This window comes from Sphaeramia orbicularis, chromosome 24, assembly GCF_902148855.1.
Source record: "Sphaeramia orbicularis chromosome 24, fSphaOr1.1, whole genome shotgun sequence".
Taxonomy (NCBI): Eukaryota; Metazoa; Chordata; class Actinopteri; order Kurtiformes; family Apogonidae; genus Sphaeramia; species Sphaeramia orbicularis.
The window spans coordinates 41,437,551-41,460,476 of NC_043979.1; the positions used below are offsets into that span (position 1 = coordinate 41,437,551).

The following is a 22,926-nucleotide window of genomic DNA, read 5'->3' on the forward strand; positions in this document are numbered from 1 at the left end:
TGCTAAAATACTCAGCAGATGTTTACTTCGTCCCAATTACAAGCAACATAAAAAGCATATGTTTAATATTTGCCTTTTGCCTTTGCTAGATCACATTTATGAATTAAAGTGCTACCCGTTTTTAGTTTGGTTTTTTTTATATAAAATGTAATATTATCAAGATATGAGAGGAAAAAAATCATGAAAATATATTACCCATCATTTGTCTTTTAATAAAAAATGAAAACAGGTCCCAGAGACCCTAACACCATACTAGGGTTAACTCTGAAAACTTGACACTGGCCATAGAGTAAATTTCACTCTAATTTTGAGTGGAATTTGAGGGGAATTGAAATCTTTATTTTGAACATGTTCAAAATATGTGTTCTTTGTATATCTAGTCATAAATATGTATAAAAATGTATAAATTTGTTACCTGTCTTTTCTTTCCCTACATAACCGAAATTCCTAATTCCCAACATAACCATTCCATTCTTTAAAACTCTTGCCAAAAGTCATAGTTATGTTTAAAAAATAAAAAATGCATCCATAGGTTATCAAAATAGACACCTTAAAGAACATCTGAGCAAATTTTCATGGTTAGGAGATACTTGCAACCTTACTTTTAAAACGTTTAGAAAAAAAGAAAAATTTAGATGTTAATTTTTGTTCCCTACATAACCATGCAGTTTTTCAAATTTTTATGGCAAAAGATGGCACTATAGCTTTTGTTTCTTTTTATGAGCTTCAAGCACTAGTTAATACCTTTAAAATGATGTATTATTCATGTCTCTAGCTTAAATACTTTTTGAATTAGAGTATAAAATGTAGTCGGGCACTCCCTACATAACAGCGTGACTTGACCCACATGTAGACAGTGAAATCAAGACAAAAATCAACCAACAAAATATCAGTACTGGTACATAAAAGGTTGATAAGTAAACAAAAGAAAAAAAAAAGATAATAATAAAATAAATAAAATGAAATTATACATGCTTGAAAAGGAGTAGGAAGAAGCAAAAACTTATATACTCCTACCCCCAATCTCTATTCCTTATGATCTCTATATAGCAATTATTATTTATATGAATATCAATATAACAACAACAAAATAACAATATCACACATCCTTTTTCCTATATACACTAATGAAATTTTATCTGAAACAGAGTTAAATTCAACTCTCTAAGAGTTAAATTCAGACTCTGTTTTATACTGTGTACAAAGGTTAAATGCAGTGCCTAGAGCAAAACTGTAATAAAGCAGAGCTAATTACATGATATGAGATTTCCACCCACAGATGAGCTGAGCATTTATCTAATTTTTAATAGTATGCGGGTAGAGTTGTTCATTCAAAAAACACAAACAAGAAACACATTCAGCTCATCTCAGGTGAACCAGATACTGTGTGCTGTAAACAAATACAGGAAGGAAGAAAGAAAAGCACAGAAGCTCCCTGACAACACAATGTCAAATGAATGTAGAGAATGTGAGAGGGCACAGTGACATGTGATTTTTAACATAATAACAACAACAAAAACAGAACAATCGTGGGCATGTTTAATATGCACTCACCCCAGTACTGATTTCCCTGTTTCCTCTGGTTTGCGAACTGTGAATGGGCTCGGATCTACTCCTACTGTCTTGGGCATAAATTCCCTTTATGAACACAAATGAGAGGGAAATCTATTAAGTGACATTCTGGAGCACAAGAGTAATATGAGCTAATGAATGTTTGGTACGTCATTTATCAGAGTTTGTTTTTAATCAAACAAGAGTCACGAACGACATCGAGGATGACTGTACAATCCCTACATTCAACGGGTGTTTTTAGTGTGCCGTCACCTTGCAGAGTTTGTCATCATAATGCAGAATGTGTCATCAAAAGAGGTGAGTTCGTAAGGTTTGAAGAATTCTGTGTAGGTGTCGATACTCTCGTCGAAGCGGTTCACCCTCTTCACTTCCACCTTCTTCATGGTCTGCTCACAAGGGACTGAGAGCAAGAAGAAAAAAACAACCAGACATTAATCCAAACTTTTTAAGATCAAGTCCATTAGTCTTTTGTTTAGCCAAATTTCCCTGTATGACAGTCACAAAAGTGGGGCACATTATTACACCAGGAGCCTTTTTCATACTTACACCGACTTAATACTCAACTGCTCACCTCATTTAGCATTCAGAAAATCCGTGTTATTAATGACGCTGGTGGCCATTAAATTAAGGGTCTCCAACCTTATTTCCTCCTTGAGCTAATTTGATAAAATGAAAGTGGTGAGAGCTAGCCGTTTTATTTTATTAGTGACATTTATTGATGTAGCTGATCACAAAACAGCTGAAAAAGACTCTTTTATGTGAAAACTTACAAAATTTTAACGTCCTTTCAGTTCAGTTCAGTTTAGATTAATTCAAACATGCAACAAAACAAAAGTAATCCTACTATTTTGATATCCTGCCACCATAGTTTGTATTTCAGTATCCATACTGCTACCAAGAGTCAAGACTGAAATATTTGCACTACTGGGGAAAAAGATTTATTTATTTATTTGCACATCATAAAACAGCAAGAGAAAAATGAAAAAAAAAAAAAAAACCCAAAACAAAACAGCAACTGCATTCAAACAAGTAACATCATTGTGCAGGAGAGGAGAGAAGAGAGAAGCCAAAAAAGTCTAATGTGAATACCTCCCTGGAAATAAACAATACACAGGAAAAAGAGAATTAAAAATACGATATAACTGAAATAATAAACTAAAGTAAAAACAATAAAAATACAAATCAAATTACAAATCATCAAATACAAATCAAATGACATACAGCCTTACATTTTTTCATGAATTAGAGTCCTTTTCAGATGCTTTTTAAATAATGATAAAGATGTTGAAGTTCAAGTCGTAGATTATTCCAAAGCTGTAGTTCTCATTCAAAATATTTGGCTGTTTTTCATGAATGTTGGTCATGATCAAATCTGGTTCATTTTTGTTAGCCTATTGACATTATAGTGTTACTACATGGTCATGGTCTTGGTAAATTCAATTCCTCACCCTTGCGCTTCTCAGATTTTACATGGGGTTTGTGTTGGGGTCAGTGTTGTGTTGGGAATAAGCTATTTGCTAAAATTTGGGGCATTTGAGGACAGTGGTTAACTCTGTACAGTATTAGCTGTCTATCCCCAAGAGAAGAGCAGCGGTAGAGACACTGAGGCACGTGAGAGTGACCCTAGGTGTCATATATTTGGATTTTCCTGGAGAATCTGACCCAATTCTTCTTCTATGCTCTACATACGGTAGAAAGCAGTCTATAGCCTGTTAAAGGTAGGTCAGTCAGGGAAAATATACTTTTTTTTTTAAAAGGCACATTACAATCTGTTCTCAAATTATCAATAAAAGAACAATACACACACATTTTTTTCACATTGCTACACATTGTACATTTGTGATAAACATGATTGATTTTGATGATTACAGTCTTCAATAGGATTATTTTAACTTCAGATATCCATATTAACTTGCCACATTGACGGAGATGCATTGCAGTATTTGGAGTGAAACTGTGGCACTTTGGGCTTTATTTGTTAAAGTGTGACTCGGATACTAAATATAGAAGTTAAGAAAATGTGTCAAGAAAAAAACAACAGGAAAGTGTGTACTTACTAAGTAATATTTACACTCACCACCCACTTAGAGCTTGCTAGTACCAGGTGTTCCTAATAAAGTGGCCAGTGAGCGTACCTGTATCTGCTTCAAGGATGGATGTGTCAAGATGCTCTTATTTGAGCGACTAGTCCTCTTCTTTTAGGTCACACCAGTCTGGCTCAGACCATTGACATCAACAAGGCATTTTTTTCCCAGAGACCTGCTGTACACTGAATATTTCTTTTCTCATTTTCAGACCATCCTCTATGAATCCTGGAGATGGCTGTGTGTTAAAATCCCACTGGATCAGCTGTCTCTAAAATACTGAAACCAGCCCATCTGGCACCAACAACCATATTTAAATCACTTAAAATCACCTTTCTTTCAGATACTTTCTGATACCAAACATAAAAAAATTTATTTGATATGTGTTAACATGCAGCTCATTCTGTGTACCTAATATACTGGCCACTGACTGTATACTAAAATGACTAAAATGGTCTCTATAAAGATCTATAATAATCTCTTATTTTATGTTTAAATGTGTTATAACATGCATATGGACTGTGTATAAATAGCTTGGGTTACATACTAATACCAATAGTAGGATTACGATACGATATATATCATGATACTGTTAAAAAGAGCAATTTTTTGTTTGTTTCTTTTTTTTTAAATGATTATCTCCTTGAAGAATTGAATTACACCAGAAATATGCACAAATACTAAACACATTGTTATTTGATCAGAACAGGATCTGATGCTATATCACAAAATTTTCCTGTGTTAAAACTTAAATTATGTTTTACACATATTACAAATTAAGATCCTGTTCAAATGTTCATATTCTACTAGTTCATAATTAACATCGTAACATTATTTTTGTGCAATTTCAACAAAAAAAGTAACATTATTTAATAAAAGAGTGTTAAATAATAATAAATAAAATATAAACAAAAAACAAAAATGAACCTCCACAATATCTGCATTTGAATAAATATCCAAAAATATCAATACAGTACTTTTTAATATCAATACAGTATTGTGAAATGAAATATTGTGATATATCGCTAAACCGATATTTTCTTAAACCCCTAGTTGCATCCTATTACTAAATCATACAATGAAATGGGTGAAATTAACTGAGTATATGACACCAAAGTGATGATAATGTTATACCTACAGATTTTATTATCTATTTAAACCTTGATGAGAAAAAGAGGCATCAGACAAAAAGCCTGTGTTATAATAGAGTAGAATTTTCAGATATTACATAAAACATTAAATTACCTTCATCATAGGCCACAGGAAGGTAGGACAGGATTCCTTCTGACCACCACAGTGTGTAGCTACAGACAGACAAGACACACAAATATATTAACACCTGAAAACTTTCTGCAGACTGATGATGACTGATTCCCCATAACCTAGATAGAGAACTGGCTTGGCTACTTAACATTTAACACCTGAATGTATCTGCCTTTTATTCAATATGACCAATTTGTAACAGTAACCTGATTATGGATTAGTGTGTGATGTGCAACTTCGGAAGCAAAAAGCACAATGTGTGGTTGAGAATTGAGCTCCCGCTTTGCTAATATCAGAATAATGGCTGAGCTACATAAACCAGTGGACTGTATAAAGAAAAACTGGGTCTCCCTTTATGTAAGCATGAAGACAATGGAAACATAAAAACTAGCACGCTCCCACATAGATACATAAAATCCATTGGCACTAAAGGTCAAAACATGAATACTACTTTATAGAGCTTTCAGAGAAAAGAGAAATATATTCAGGATGACGTTAAGTGGAAAAGAGCAGCGCGGTTAAGAGTTTCTCATCAAAACAGCTTCCCCTAAACAAGAAATAAATGCATTCTGCATTCATGGTGTGTCAAAAGAGACTATAATATGATCCATACATACTTAAAGCAGACATGTATGTAGTTGTAAACACTACAAATTCAGAGCCAAAGGTCCATCAACCTGGTTCAGGTAAAATGAAGGCCACTTAATGGCGATTAAATAATCACAAAAGGCAGTTGTATAAAAATCTACGCACAGACTTACATGAGCAGTCAAGAATTAGGGCAGACGCTTTGTAGAAACAGCTGAGCAGGTGCTGTTCTTTTGTGACTTCAGATGACTTTATTTTATTAGGAAGTATTTTTTGGTTATCCTTTATTTAGTCTTTAGAAAGGTTTCTTTGACATGTAATACGAGGGCCGTTCAATAAGTTCATGGCCTCACCCAGAACAGAACAACACAGACTGATAATTTATATTTTATTTTTCAACATAATCTCCATGTACAGCAATGCACTTGGTCCATCGATGTTCAAGCATCACTATCCCATCACGAAAGAATGTAACATCCTGTATTATAACAACCAGTATTTCTGGGTGAGGCCATGAACTTATTGAACAGCCCTCGTAGGTGATAGATTTACAAGTTACCATGTTAAAATAATATAATATAATATAATATAATATAAAATAATATAATAATGCACATGTTTTACTTAAATATATGCGAGTTATTATCCTGCCCCCCCCCAAAGGGGAGGTAAGGGGTATTTTTTTGGTTCGGTTTGTTTGTTTAACACTCTAGCAGCAAAACTATTGGTTGAATTCATACCAAATTGGGTTTATAGATTGCCAGTGACCCAGAATAGACGTCATTACATTTTGGGAAACATAGGTCAAAGTTTCAATTTTTTTATGAATTTTTTTAATCTTTTTTTTTTTTTCCCCCATTTTTCCATTTCCCATATTGGGACACATCATGTCTACAGCTGTAAGATGTCCTGTTCATGTTGATTTGCAGTATAAACATCAAGATTAACCTCCTTAGACCCAGACATGCATTTTTGTCTTCTGTAGGGGACCAAACACTGTCCATTTCAAAGGATATTCCATTTAAATAAATAAATAAAATTTTAAAAATGCATCCGAAAAAACTGTTGCACTATGCAGTTTCCAATCAAGACAACTGTTTAATGTAAAAAAGCCAAAACCTTCACTTTCTTGGATCTCAGGAGGTTAATAATCAACATATTTATCACAATATAAAACTACATTATGAAATTTGTCATGACTGTTTTGTATCCCAGACCCGTTAGAAAAGAAACACTTGAATTCAATACGCCCCAACACTTTTTGTCCATATGAGTGTATGCTATGAGGCTAACAATATTTTCCCAACAATTACCACAGATTACGCTTACATTGGAATTTACTACATGTAACTTGTCAATCTCCAACACTTCCTGTACTTAAGTAGTTTTAATGTATAAATCAGATATTTCAGTAGGTATGTTCCCTGTTCAGTTTGTGCTTGAATATACTGTAGTTTGATATCTTCTATGTACCTGCGTCTGTCTTGGAGGAGGGACATGGTGCTCCTCTGGTGGAGGTAGAAGTCTGTGGGCAGCTCCCACAGGTGCGGCTTGGACTCAGATGGCTGAAAGACTTGAAGAAACAAGTTGATGGCGTCCTGTCTGTCAGCATCTGTCACAATAAGAACAAAAACACATGAGACAGGAAACAAAGTATTAGCAAACAGTTGCCTTCTGACACATTCAGGATAGATAGAGCAATACACATAGACAAAAAAAACAATTAAACTGTACTGTGGAAATAAAATGAATACAATATAAATTAATGGTATTAATTCATTTATCAGATTCTTTACTCTTTTATGGCAGGAATCTTTGTTTAGAGTAAAAAAACAAGACACATGAGGAGGTCATCTTTGGCTTTGGGAAATGCTGATATTTGTTTTTCATTATTTTCTGACATTTAAATAACCAAAAAACTAACTGATTAATCAAGAAAATAATGAATAATGAAAATACGTCATATTATGTAGTGATAATCCTCTATGGCAAGGATGTCAAACTCATTTTCATTCAGGGGCCACATACATCCCAATACGATCTCATGGGCCAGACCAGTAAAATAACAGTATAATAATGTATAAATGACACTTTAGAGTGAAAAAAGTAAAATTACATTATGAAAATGTTTACATCAGTAAATTTTTGCTTAAAAAATGTGATCAATATGAACAACTATGAACAACCTGAAATTTCTTTGGGAAAAATAATAGCAATTTTAACATCATTTACACATGAGCATTACAACTTACAGACTGCATTTAGTAACATTTAGTAACAGACATAAAATTGATAAAATTGCACTTCCTTCTCCTAAGACATTTCAGGTTGTTCAGATTAGTCATAATTTTGTGAAAAGATAGTTTGAAAATGGACAAATTTTCAAGTAATTCTACTTTTTTACAATAAAACAAAGAGAAAATGACAGAGTTGTCATTATTCATAGGTTATTGTGATAGTATTTTACTGGGCTGACCCACTTGAGATTGAATTAGTTTATTAGTTTATTTGGCAAGAACCATGAATTGGTCTGCATGTGGCCCCTGATCCAAAATGATTTCGACACCATTGACTGTTAATATCTTCAGAAGGGATGTTTCAGTCTGATTGAAAGATCGTTATCGGCTGCTGATCTGGCATTTTTTTGAAGATCGGCTCGGATTTAGTCATGAAATTTGGCCAATCCAGGCCCCGGTTCTGGGGGGCAATGACCCCTTAAACAAACATCCTGCCCCCTCAAATTAAAGTTTCTGAAGTTAGGGAAAAGAAACATTAGCTGCACAACAGTGGAAGGCTTAGAGGAATTAAATTTCATTTTCATACTATGGTCTGATAGTACTCATTGTGAGGTACGTACGGTAGTGATGCACAAGTCGTTTGTTTTTTTTTTCAACCCATGGGTCCTGGAATTATTTGATCTGCCCCAACCCACCCCAATTCTAATTTGTCCCACAGTATGAATTTGGAAAGTGCAAAAATTTGACTAAAGTTATTAAGAGTCAAATAATAATAATAATAATAATAATAATAATAATAATAATAATAATAATAATAATAATAATAATAATACATCGGTTTTATATAGCGCTTTTCTAAGTACTCTAAGACGCAAATGTGTCATACTTGTTTTAGTTCAGGTTCCACATTCAGCCCAATTGTGATCTCATGTAAAATAATAGCACAATAACCTATAGATAATGACTCCAAATTTAAATCAAAATTTCATAATAAAAAGTCGGTACCGGATCGGTATTGGCAAAACTAATCATAAAAAAAATCGGATCAGAAGCAAAAAAATCCAAATTGGGACATCACTAACCTTCAGTGTAATTTTTTCATTCCACAAATGAATCCCATGAGCCAGATTGGACCCTTTGGCAGGCTGGTTTTGGTGTGTGAGCCATATGTTTAACACACCTGCTCTATGTGGTTGTCACCATAGGTGATGCATCCAAGTACTAATAGTACCAAGTGCAGCTGTATTTATTAATTTTTCTTTGATTCTTCACTTATCTGGTCAGTTGCCCATTGATTATCAATCAATACACATTTCTGACTAAAGCATCAGATGTTTAATTATCTTCAAATTCTACCATAGATACAACAACTGCTTCTAATCATGTTGAGAACAAAGCAAAGAAAGCAAACGTGCCTGACGGTTAAATAGAGTGTTCTCTTCACAAGGACAGGTAACTTATCAGCGCAAAGTCTTTAAAGCGACAGACTCCCAACATGTTTGTTTGTGGGAGCATTTCAAGATAATCTGTACGAGTGCTTGTGTGTTCAGCATGCAGCACGTGTTTTGCATGTTGCCCAGTTTGATGCCATTTAATCCATCCCCCAACTGTGAAGCCACGTGCATCCAGCTCTGACAGTCGTGATAGATAATTAGAAACTAAATGAGGTCTAATAAAGGCTCCGACCAAGCTTTTTTCCTCAAGGTAATTTACAGCCTGCGAATTCATAACCATGATAATGAACACTATAGTATGATTCTCGACATAATACAACACACGTGACCGAAAACAAACAATGTACAACGTCATTTACAAAAAGTCTGGTTTCAAAAGATGAGTCATGAATAAGTAAAACTCCACAGATTTGTTCACTTTTAATTCACATTCACTACTTTCAGCCATTCAAATGACAGTGTACATTGTCTGAAAAATAGTCAGGTCCTTAAGAATTTGGACAGTGAAGCAAATGTTGTAATTTTGCTTCTGTACACCACCACAGTGGGCTTGAAATGAAGCAAAGATGTGACTAACAATCTCAGTTTGTCTAGTTTAAAATGGTTTTAATTCCTCATGCGCATGTTTCAAGTTTCAAGTTTATTTGTCATATGCGTTCAGGATAGAATGAAACACAGTGTTCCTTGGCTCTCTCTCCACCCAATATCAAAAAATAAATAACAATCACAGCAACAATAAAAATACTTAACAATAAATAATACTAGCCCTCCTATTTGTAATACAAGCATGTTTTTTGGCAGTGCACAAAATTATCTCAATATTGGAATAATATCAGCAAAACACTTGGGAAAATAGTGGGATACGAACTACCAAGGACATGTTCTGTGTTATATTTGGGTCATTTAACAGGAAAAGACATACTAAGTAAGGGTAAATATTAGATTAAAATCCTCTTGGTAGCATCTAAAAAAACCATCACACGAAAATGGTGTAAAGAGGACCCCCCCCACACACACACGCACACACACACCCTAAATAATTGGAGAGACATTATGGAAGAAATTCAAAACATGGAGAGACTTACTTATATCATAAGACTACAGCAAACAACATGCAAAGATCGATGGAAAAAATGGACAATATACAGGACGACAACTGACACTACGTTCTAAAATTTTGTGTTGTAAAATATAAATTTTTAAAAAGGCTGTAATTCCTAAATGGTTAATGTAATACTTTTGTTAAACTCCTTGAATTAAAGCTGAAAGTCATCACATCTTGACTGTTTCATTTCAGATCCACTGTAGTGGTGAACAGCAGAGAAAATACAACATTTATGTCACTGGCCAAATACTTATAGACCTGACTGTGCATCCAAAATATGTCTGTGAGGCAGAAAAAAAGATGTAAAATCTTTTAAAGGGGTCATACTTTGCTAAACCCACTTGTATTAGTCTTTGGTACATATAGAATAGAATAGAATAGAATAGAATAGAATAGAATAGAATAGAATAGATCATTATTGTCACTGTCACAGGAACAATGAAAATCATTTTAGCAGCTCAGTTCAATTTAGCAGCAAAACACTTAGTGCAAAAGGGACTGTATAAGAAAAACAAAATAAAATACATTTATTATAAATAATACATTTGTTTGTGTATTTGGACCCTAATAGTTCAAAAAGTTTGAATTTAAACCCTCCAGGTGCTGCAAAGCTATCTTTATATTCATTTTGGCAAAAATCGAGTGGATTTCTACAACATGTTTCAAGTCCTTTTTATTTTTTGACACTTAATTTATTGAAGTTTTTTTTTTAATAGATACAAAAACAAAAAAAACAGTACAAGCAGGTCATGAGGTCAACAGGTTACAAAGATTGCATTTTTTAGATAAACAGCACAATTCTCACCCTTAATAGTTTATAAATTTGTCTCACAGGTTATGTATACGTGCCATTTTTGCCTAAGTTCTTCCCCTAATTCTTTCTGCAGTGGTATTGTGTAGGTCATCTGTTCTAGTAAATAGAGATGTTTTACAGTATTGGTAAAGACAGTCATTGGTGGACATTCGCTCTTAAGCCTATTTAGCCTATTTAGTAATGGTCAATTTACCCGCTGCTAGCAAGACCTTGAGGAGGTAAGCGCCATTCTTATTAAAACCATCAAGTTCATGGCCAAGAAAGAGGGAAGTGAATAATCTGTTGATTTTAAAACCCAAAACTTTAGAGATGATTTCTGATACTTCCTTCCAGGAAGTCTGGATAGAAGGACAGGACCAGAAAACATGGGTGTGATCCACTATGGTTTCCCCACATTCTCTCCAGCAGCACAGCTGAGTGCTGCTTTGTTTGGCCTTCTGTTTCGTTTCAAGTCCTTCTTAATTTGTTGCGTCTATAACTAGTTACATCACGACATTTGCACATATAAGGTCAAGACTTCCGACGAACATTTCTCAGACATGTTTGTCAGCAGCAGCGGTTGAAGTAAAAACTGAAAATATGTCCAAACTTTGAGCTGATTACCTAAAATGTTCAGTTGATGGTTGTATTAACGAACACAAGTGGCTGAACGGGACGGAAAGCACGGTAAACAACCTGGAGGGGGTGGAGCGTGAAGTGGTTCATTTGCATTTAAAGGGCCAGCGCTCAAAACAACCTTTCTGGTGTCCTTACTCAGAAATAGAGTTGAAGATGGACCTGTGGAGTTGAATTAATGAAGAATTCAGACCCAAGCATCGCATTTACAGTTTACGCAGACCACAGGGAAATGTTTGAAAATGCATAATTCCACTTAAAAAAGAACAAAATATCACTCTTTTAATGTGTGTACATCTGTTTCTCATTACACAGTCCATTAAATAACACTAAAAACCCCAGACACAGTGTCCATTACTGTACAGAACAAAATGTTAAACCATTTGGTGATTCAGTGTAAGATGAATATAATAACAAGGACAGAGCCAGTGCCATAATTCAACTTAAATTTAGTAACGACACGATTAAAATTAGTGGCTGAGGAGTTAGAAATAGCCTGTCTAGTCTGACAGAACACTGCAAACTGTAATTTAGTTCTGAATGTGTGAAAATAACTGTGCCCTTGTAAGGGGGCAGGTTGACAAAAGGCACAAGCTGATACAGACGCTTCTGGATTAGGAGGATTTTTGTGTATTTGCCCTTCTTTAGTGTTGGGTAGTGTGCACAGGGATAACTAGAGAGCAGGGCAACAGTCTCTAGGTCAAACACTTCAATTTATGAGATAAGTCAAGCATTATTGAGGGTTCAGTTCCTGTTGAGGACTTGTGCGTTCGACAAACTCATGAGCGCTGCCTTATGTGTGTATGTGCCAGATTGTATCAGCATCTACATTTGACATTTCAGTCTAAATAAATGCACTGCTTCTTCCCTGGATGTACTTTGAAACCAATCAAAAATCCAATATTCTGTAAGTGAAGTGAATGACACATGTCAAAGACATCGGATCAAGCAATGCAGCACAAAATAAACAAGATTTTTTTTAAAATGTCACCTTTTGATGTGATGGGTTTTGTGTTGAGAAAACATTTTTGCTTTGTTTTTAGGCAGGCTGTGTTTCAAGTATAAACCAGGGAGGCATCTAAAATTATTACAAATCAGAATTACAGGAAGAGTAAAGTGTTTTCAAGGGATAATGAGCTATTAAATTGTGGCTCCAAATTGGAGGAGCTGAAATAAAGTATTCTCCAGATAGAATATCAAACATCAAATGACTCTAAAATAGCCAGTTTACAGCTGTGGAAATAAAAAATAAGAACTTGAACCTATATAATTCAGATTTTACTGAACCTGATTTTAGAAACAGTGGTACCATAGTTAAAAAAAAATCTAAATGTACCAGTACTATGTGATTAACATCAACAACCATGGACAATGTGAAATTTCTTAAGAAAAATAAGAGCAATTTTAACAATATTATGGCTCAGTTCATCATTTACACATGTGCACTGCAATCTTTATATCACAGTGGACCTACAAATACATAAAACATTTAATAACAGCAGAATATTGATAAAATTGCACTTACTTCTCCTAAGACATTTCAGGTTGTTCATATTAATTCAGGTTAGTCACAATTTTGTGAAAGGATAGTTTGAATATGTAAATTTTATTGATTTATTTATTTATTTATTTAACCTTTAGTTAACCAGGAAATCCCTTGTGATTAAAATCTCTTCTTCAAGGGAGACCTGGCCAAGACAGCACACCATTACAAAAATTCTAAAACAAAACACATTAAAAACAGACATATACAACAAAATCCAGCTTAGGAAAAGCAATTGCAATCATCAATAACAGTTTTTTTTTAATCAGAGCTTTGAACTCTCCCAGGGAGACCAAATCATTTAGCTGTTATGTGTTCTGAAGATTGTTCAGAACAACTTAATTAAACTAAAATAAACCAGGGAGGCATCTAAAATTATTACAAATCAGAATTACTAGAAGAGATAATGAGCCCTTAAATTCTGGCTCCAAATTGGAGGAGCTGAATTAAAGTATTCTACAAATAGAATATCAAACATCAAATGATTCTAAAATATCCAGTTTACAGCTGTGAAAACAAGCTGCTTCTGCTGAAACTTGCATTTTCCCATTTTTCCGACAATAGCCAGTGAAAGGGTTCCGCCTGTCAATCATCACACTATACTTCCGATCAAAATTCTTAATATTTATATAATCAAAATAAATTGTGAATAACAATGTTTTTTTCCATCAAGTGTATTTAATTTTTTAATGCCTCTGGACATCGAATTTTATGTTTTTTAATGTCATTTAAGGCATTACTTTTCACCAAATCAATTTAATGACTTTTAATGTTTTTAATGACCCACAGAAACCCTGATGTAAAGTAAAGATGTTTTATCAGTAAAGTGACTGTGTACTGACTGTGAATTAATGGTTGTTTATATGCATGAAAAAAATACAAAACTGATATCCTTCTTGTGCCTCTGACACAGTACAAAAAATTAAATATAGTAACAAAATATTAAATATAGTAACAAATGAGACACAAAATGATTAAGCTCTATCTGTTTATTTAATATTATTATGTTTGTTCAAATAGAAATGCACTGCAGACAGAGCAGAGAAACTATTTGCTACCATCATCTCAAAATGGCATTTAATTGGCCTGAGCAATTGGTTGGCTGACTCACTGCAGATCAGAGTCAGACTCATAGACAAAATTAATTTTTTCGTAAGTATGATGCGTGATCCATTTGCAGACGTGACTTCAGTAAAGCTGGCTTTATGCTGTGGGTATGCATGTGCTGCATCTGTGTAACACACCTGAGAAAGCATTGCTGTAGTAGCGTGACAGTGTCTGCATGATGTCTTTGGAGTGCTGCGTCCAGGGTGCGATCTTCCGGTAGGTTTTAACTCGATGGACCAACTGGGATCCACCGTACTGCAGTGACAGAGTGTCTCCATGGTCTTCATACAGCTCCTCAAACAACCTGAATACACATAAAAACACACCTCGTTTACACACAGGCAACGACAGGCCACATATTGCCCTTTATCTTAATAGATTGGGTTGTTAGCTAAACTAAAAAGTAGTTTTGTCTCCTCAGTAGTGACAAAGTATAGGATTAAAGGTTCAGTATGTAATTTAGTGTTTAGACCAATCAGCCATAACCTTATGACCACCGACAAAGTGGAATTAATTTTGAGTATCTCATTACTTTTCAACGAGTGGGATGTATTTGGGAACAAGTGAACATTTACCCTGAAAGTTAATGTGTTCTACTACATTCACATTGCGCACACACACAGCCGCCTCCTCCAGTACAGAATTGCGACATTTGTTGCATTTCAGTGACAGAAAAATGTGATGAAATGAAACTTGACCGTACGGACGGACAGATGGACGGACGGACAGGCTTAATGTTTGCTGCAATGGAAGATATGATCCAGTTTGGTGTAGTTGGTCAAGCACGCTCCTAAAATCCCCCTGAATCTTACACACTGGAGTTTTAAATGCAGGTTCAAGATGTTTTACCTCACACAGTCTGTATCAAACTGGAGCTTGGGCTTGTCAATCATTCCTAGTGCATACAGTTGATAGGCCAGTGCACACTTCCCCACCATGAACTGGGCTGTGTTGGTCCGATCCAAACAGTCCACACAGTTTGTCCGCAACACTCCTGTCTATGATGACAAAAGATAGGAAACTTATTACCACTGACACAAACAACAGGCAAAAGGCAAAAAAAAAATTTGTCTGTTCATGTACTTCCCAAATAAATTTTTGTGAACAGCTTACATCAGTACAAGAATATAAGAGGGAACACACTTTAGAGTTCGGCAAGGAAACTCATTATGTCCTAATTATGCATCTAAAAGTGTTGGCCTAGTTTTGCTGCTACAGCTATACATATGGGGTCTTGAAATGCAGTATTACACAAAGTTCTATCTCTGGCCTAGAAACCTCAGCGCTATGATACATGGGTTAATTACTTTCTCTGACTCAACTGATAAACTGTCTCTACTGATTTACTCTGCTATCATATTTACCTTTTCAAAGCATACAAAAGCTGGTAAAATGCTGCTATTTATGAGGAGAAAATAGCAGGTGGCTGAAAAAAAAAATATAAATTAAAAAAAAAAAAAAAAAAAAAAAAAAAAATATATATATATATATATATATATATATATATATATATATATATATATTTACCAAACCTGCTTAGAACAACACACAGTGTACCTGCAGCCGTCCACTGGCTGTGATATGTCCACCCACGTCTCCCCACCTGTTAAGAAAACATTCAAATCAACTGAGAGCAGACAAATTTGAAAATCAACAAAACTTCTATGCACATAATTCTTCTTCTTTTCCTGCACCAGAAGTAGGTTTTTAAGCCTGAAAAGTAAAGAAGATGCAGACACAATAACTCATTAAGAAACCTCTTTAGAGTATGTGCGTCCCTGCAAATTAAAATATACATAATGACAAACATTTGATGTAAAAATTATACTAGGATGCAACTTATCACTACTGGATGCAAAACTTAAGTTAAATTAAGTATAAATTGCACATTTTAATTAATCACAAGTCCAAAAACACTTCGACACAGACCAATACCTGAGCTTTTGTTTTCTCTTTTTATTAGTCCATTCTGTTAGATGCATCAGGATTCTAAACTCAGTACTTCCCTCTGTTCATCACTTTCTTTTTTAAAGAGATTATCACCTTGTGATGAAAAGCTACCACTGAATTGTAGAAAGAGAGAAATCTCAAAAAACAAACGCAATGTTTTTTAAGGCGAGTGTTAAAGAAAAGGCACAAACTCAATGACCTAACTGGGCACCGACCAAATAGTTGTTATATTTGAATATGTGAGTGAGTACAGCAGGAGAAGACTCAAGATAAGAAGAGGCATTACCAGTGGTGAAAAACAACATTCATCAAATTCTGATTACCACCATTGGTCATGAACTTATTCATGCACAGAGGAAAGCTGTAGGTGGTATAATCACTGAGTGAATCTACAGTTGCGGAAAAAATTATTTGACCACCCTTTTTTTTCCTTCAGTTTCTTGTTCATTTTAATGCCTGCTACAACTAAAGGTACATTTGTTTGGACAAATATAATCATAACAACACTAGCTCGAAAGAGTGTAATTTCAGAGCTGATATCTGTATCTGTATATACGTGCTTAAGTGACTCATGTTCACGGTATGCACGTTTTCAGGCTTTACAGTGATGACCAAGGAGAAGAGATATATTGTGTCACAAAATAGGAAATAAAGGACAGATATACTTAACATACTTTTGTTAGTAGGCTTTATCTAAGAGTGCTCCACTTCACATGTGCCTTGCCTTGTGTAGAGTTTATGGCATTGAGAAGAGCTCAAACTTTTACTCTTGGCCATTTTTTTTTTCTGTCCACTATTTAATGATAGAAAAATCTCCATTCATATCTACATCAAAATACACATAACGACAAGCACTGGAGCAGTAAAGGCTGTGAAAATGGTAAAAGTAATCACTTGGTCTATGGCACAAATGCAAATCAAACAGAATCTTTTCTTGAATTGTGAAAAACAATGGAGTTGACATTAAGCGAGAGTTGATTTTTGTAAACAACTGCTATACAGCTGCAAAAAAAAAAATTATTAGACAACCCTTGTTTTCTTCAATTTCTTGTTCATTTTAATGCCTGGTACAACTAAAGGTACATTTGTTTGGACAAATATAATAACAACAAAAATAGCTCATAATGGTTTAATTTAAGACCTGATATCTATCCATTTTCCATGTTTTCTTGATAATAATAAAAATCACTTAAGTTCTTACATCAGTATCTATGGCATTGTACTGCCAAAAACAGTGCTTTTAGGCATTCCATGTTTTCTTTTCTGTCTGTTTTAGTCACATGATACACACAGGGTGAGTACTGGATTGCATAACCACTGTTTTTGATGACTTTTGATGGTCTAATAATTTTTTCCACAACTGTATACAACAACGAATAAACATTTTTGTATGTGCATATGAGTCATGTATTTTATGTTGTAGAGTGTGTATTATAAATAAAGGCACACTTAGGTAACGGGTAAAAAAGTACGCAGAGCTTTTCATTACCCCCACCCCCCGGCACAACACTTTACCCCTCCTTCTCACTGATACCCTGCCTGGTCAGGGATTCATTCTGAATTTTAAATTAAAGATAATTGTAAACTAGATTAAACTAAATTATTGTCCTTTTTGGGTTTTTGAGTCAAACCAAGACAAACATGACTTTGCCCAAGTCTTTTCAAAAAGATTTTCAAAGACTGAAAAATTGAAAGTCAGCCATTATCCTTTGCATTTCACCTCTCCTGGTGGTAAAGAAAATATGTGTCAAATTTGAAAATAATCAGGTGACTAGTCTTTGAGAAATCATTTGGACCAAAACCTCAAACAGATGGATGGAAAGATGCCCTATAGGTGTGCATGAGTATAATGAATCCTAGACACAGGATGGTTGTTAGATTATGTAACCAAACGGTAACATTGGGCGAATGTGATTAACATATGCAGACAAAGGAAGAGCCATGCATTAGTTACATGAACAGGAATCTGCTTGGCTCGTTAGCAGAAATCTCTGACACGCAACTGCCACCGGGAATAATTTCCATAAAGAATTAACATCTGTGACATCAACATCAAACACACTGTGTGGATAAAGGTATGATTCTGAATATTTATGAATACAAAACTAGATAACAGACGCTCTCTTACAAAAAAATTAAATACAGAGTGTAATGAGACGATGATGGTTTTCACTTTTATTTACTGTTTTTCTTTAACCAGTAATATATGTGCTACTGTCTCATCAATACCACTATCTAACTTTTGCTAAATTTTGATTATCATTGCCTGAAGACGCATAATCATATCATCATGAGTAGTTTAAGTGGTGTAATCTAATTTTATAACTGAATGCTTTTATATGAGTTTGTACGACACTATGTATGTTATTGTTTGTGGCTGTTTCCGGTTTTAAAACACCAAAACCCGGACAGAGAAAGGCTTACCTGTCATCTGGCCTTAAGGTATGAGAGTAGAAGTCAGAGCGATTAACGAAGAAACCAGTTCTCTTTACCACATTTTCTGCTATCATACTCAGACGGTCCAAAACGTTGCACAGCTTACTACAAAAAAAGAGAGAAGGGAGAAACTATAAAAACCATGCAAGCATTTTGTGGCTTCATAGCAGTCGTGTGGAGCACTTTATGAACTGTAAAACTAGAGTTAATAGAATGTCTAGAATAGGGGTGGTCAACCCGTGGCTCCGGAAAGATGTGGCTCTTTCATCCTTCTGCTGCCTGTGGCTTTCGGAACATAAATAATGAGTATGTAGTTTAAATAAATTTTATTTTAGTTTGTTAGTTTTTTTTATGTAATTCTAAATTTGAAGATAATGGCGATTTTGTAACATCAAAATAAAACATGTTTAATTTTTTGTCACTCAATAAAATAATGGCAAAGGGTTTAAACTGTCCCTGCTTAGACTGTTGCCTCCACGACCTGGCCCCAGATAAGCAGTAGAAAATGGATGGATGGATGGTTTATACTGTCAGCTCCATTTGTTAGTGGACAAGGTTAAAGCCTGTGTTCTGAAAAGTGATGTGTTGGTCGGGAACATAACAGCTCTTAGAGCCAGCTCTGTCAAGAGAATGATAGTAGCTGGCTCCTACCTGGGAGCCGAAGCCACTTTTTTTCCTCTATTTTTTTTCTTTTCAGCCTGCACCTATTGGCTCTACCACGTTGTATCTACTGCATTGAACAGAGCTGTCTTGGTGCTGTCCAGTGCTGAACCTGTTCAAAATGCACTGGTAGACGTAGCGCTGTCTGATGCTGAACCTGTTCAAAATGCACAGGTAGACATAGTGCTGTCCAGTGCTGAACCTGTTCATAAGGCACAGGTCGACATGGCGCTGTCCAGTGCTGAACCTGTTCATAAGGCACAGGTCGACATAGCGCTGTCCAGTTCTGAACCTGTTCAAAATGCACAGGTAGACATAGCGCTGTCCAGTGCTGAACCTGTTCATAAGGCACAGGTAGACAAAGCGCTGTCCAGTGCTGAACCTAACAGAGGTAGGTTTTTTTAAACATGGCATTAAAGTACAAAACAATAAATGCAGTCTTATATTCATTTTAGTTATTAAAGGGTTTTGTGGCTCCTGGTGTTTTCTTTTCTGTGGGAAACTGGTCCAAATGGCTCTTTGATGATAAAATGTAAAGACTGTCTGTCCAGTTCAGGCCAAAAAAAAAAGAAAAACATTGAAAAGCCCTAACTATAGTACAAGCGGTACATTTATTGTCACAACCTCTTGGTGTAGCGGGCCATGTCCCAGGCAATGTAGTCGATGCAGTGGTCTGGAGGGAGGAACTGATTTAGGTTGATCACAGCCGGGTACAGCTCTTCACTCAGAATCTTCTCGTGTTTCCTTTTTTCCCGTTTCTGTAGCACAGAACATGACGAAAATGGTTATCACACATCAATACCTGGTATGGTTACCAAAGAGCAACAAAAATATCATTAATGGGTGATGCATGTGCTATTCTAACAGAATTCTAGCTGCTTAAAAGGAGCCATGAAGATGTGAGCAGATGGCATTAAGACTGTAACAGCTTGTTCAGTCTGATGCATTTACTAAGGCCCATTCAGTCTGACATTGGAGGTAGAGCGCTGCAAAAAGCAATTCAGCATAAAACACATAAAGCAGAGAAATGAGGACAGGTGATGCAATTAGATGAGAAACATAATTATACAATGAGTGGATAGTAAGCTAACAATTATGCTATTAGTATAGTAAATAAGACACAGTAATTGCACCTTTGTGAATGCGTAGTGGTACATGACCCAGATCACTGTGGTCATTTTTTGTTTAAATACTGAATTTAATTGTATTTAATCAGTCTATCTATATATATATATATACTCAATCATTCTGAAATGGCACATTTTGCAAGTAAATATTGAGTAACAACACATTAAGTTTTTAAAGAGCCTGTAGACGAGCCTGTTGGGAAAAACGCACCACTAACTATGATGACCTATGCATTTATTTACTGTATTTATTGTATTTATTGCATTTATTGTACTATGTGAGATTGATTGTTTTGGTGACATATATGTATATGTATATATGTACATGTATGCATATATGTTTATATGTATGTATATGGATATGTACAGGGGTTGGACAAAATAATGGAAACACCTAACACTGTGGCATCATAGAAGGTGTTTCCATTATTTTGTCCAACCCCTGTATATGTGTACACTTCTGGTGCAAATCAAATTGCCCTTTGGGACATTAAAGATTTTTCAATTCAATTCAATTCAAATATCAGGGTTTCTTCAAGACTTATCATTCTGAATGCAGTTTCTCTGGAGTGAGGCTGGTCAGTGCTCTCCATGTGAGCACACAAAACTATTACTACTATACAATATGACTACAGGATTTGTAACTGCAGGAGGTGGCTTTTTGACGTGTTCATTGACTGCCCTAAGTGATGACTACTACAATGACGTCATACCAAATTCCCTTTTCAAAAGCATTTTCTAAAAGCATTTTCTTTCACAAGGTGTAATATGCCTCTAATTTCATGATCCTATTTAATTAATCAAGCATTAGATCCAATAATGCTTAGAGCTAGTGAGGATAACAGTGGGTTCAGAAAATGAATGACTAGATCCAATAAACTGTTCTGATTTCAACAATGTTACATTAGATATTCTATGATATAATGAAAACTAAAATTCCGGTTACTGAATTCTGATCTTTTTAAGGGACTGCGGCAACCCTGATGTCAAGTATGTTTTATTTACTAAAACAGATAATATTCTCTGAGACACTGAATTGTTTGTAGCTTTCGAGATAGAAGTCTTCAAATATAGTTGCAGACTTAGTGAGAGCCAGATAGTTGGGTATTACAGAGCTAAATTATGATAAAAAGAAGAAAAAATTGTTAATCAGATGCAAACACAGTGTTCCTCTGTGACCTCTGTCATAGTGCCCATTAAGTTATTTCTCCATGTACTCCTCCACACCTCACTGTGCCTTTATGACTGATCACCCTGGGTGATAATCTACGGGGATGCATCATTTAGCATCTCACATCTCTATCCGCACATCAGGCAGCTCTGTCAAATTACCACTGTATTTCCTCACCCGTTCAGCTCAGTCTGTCATACAGTCCGACAAAGTACACACATATACTTGTTCACACTTTTCAGGCACAGATGAAACACATATACGTCACATGTACTTCTATAGGCACAAAGGTGCACATGTTGTACACAGGTGCAAACCAGCATTCAAAACTCACAGATCATGAATGATCACTAATCAGATCTGTCACGTTTGCATGTAGGGTGTGTAATTATGCAACAGGGCGTGCTATGATTATTTTTAATGTTAAGATGCTAAGGAAAAGGTGCTGACAGTTTTACACTTGTATGTGTCTCTGCTAAAGGTATCTCACATTTAATACTGATCCTGATTGGTTTGAAAAGGGACTCACATGTTTGGCCATGTGCACTCACTGGCTATGAAGATACACACACTCTCTTAACGTATACACTCAGAAATAGAAACTAAGACCTGACAAACCCATGTTTCCGGTCCAGAGTTAATACCGCCATCCAGACACCAGTCACCACTGTGAAGAGATGGACTCTAATTTTATGGTTAAATGCGAATACATTCCTTTTTTTTTCAGGGATAAGAAAGTGGGTGCACTGTACAAGGCAGGGGGTCTCCTCCCTTACTCCCCATGGTCTGTAAAAATCACATGGCTGCGGCTTGTGCAGAGAGCTGTGGTCTGCGACTGGTCCCTTGTCTCTCAGCTCGCCTTGTGATTGACAACGTGAGCGTAAAACCTAAGCCACATAGTGGATGGCAGCATTCCCAAGTGAGTCAGTGCTGTTTATGTACTACACCACTGGATCAAATGAGAAAATGTCCAGCAGTGTCGCTCAGGGGGATGAAGATAAGGGAAAACCAGAATTACCACCTCATGGCTATCTGCTGCTGCAAACCAGTCAAGTTTACATCCATGTCTGGCTAGACTAGCATAATACACACAGTGAACACTTTGAAGGAATTTAATAAAAAGGTATTGAATATATATTTTGGCTAAAAGGAATTTATCACTTATATTGACATTTATTATTTCAATGAATAATTTATAAT

General features: G+C 35.3%; 1 protein-coding gene across 1 annotated transcript in view; it reads right to left on the minus strand.

Annotated features, from left to right (window-relative positions):
- Positions 1-22,926, minus strand: part of fig4a (FIG4 phosphoinositide 5-phosphatase a) — a 91,735-nt gene that overhangs the window by 35,405 nt on the left and 33,404 nt on the right. Inside the window, exons 11-19 of the mRNA XM_030127869.1 lie at positions 20,053-20,186; positions 18,757-18,873; positions 15,940-15,985; positions 15,232-15,380; positions 14,520-14,686; positions 6,981-7,119; positions 4,902-4,960; positions 1,825-1,972; positions 1,555-1,638 (exon numbers count right to left, since the gene is read on the minus strand). Coding sequence (XP_029983729.1) covers positions 1,555-1,638; positions 1,825-1,972; positions 4,902-4,960; positions 6,981-7,119; positions 14,520-14,686; positions 15,232-15,380; positions 15,940-15,985; positions 18,757-18,873; positions 20,053-20,186 — 1,043 coding nt within the window. The remainder of the gene's footprint in view (positions 1-1,554; positions 1,639-1,824; positions 1,973-4,901; positions 4,961-6,980; positions 7,120-14,519; positions 14,687-15,231; positions 15,381-15,939; positions 15,986-18,756; positions 18,874-20,052; positions 20,187-22,926) is intronic.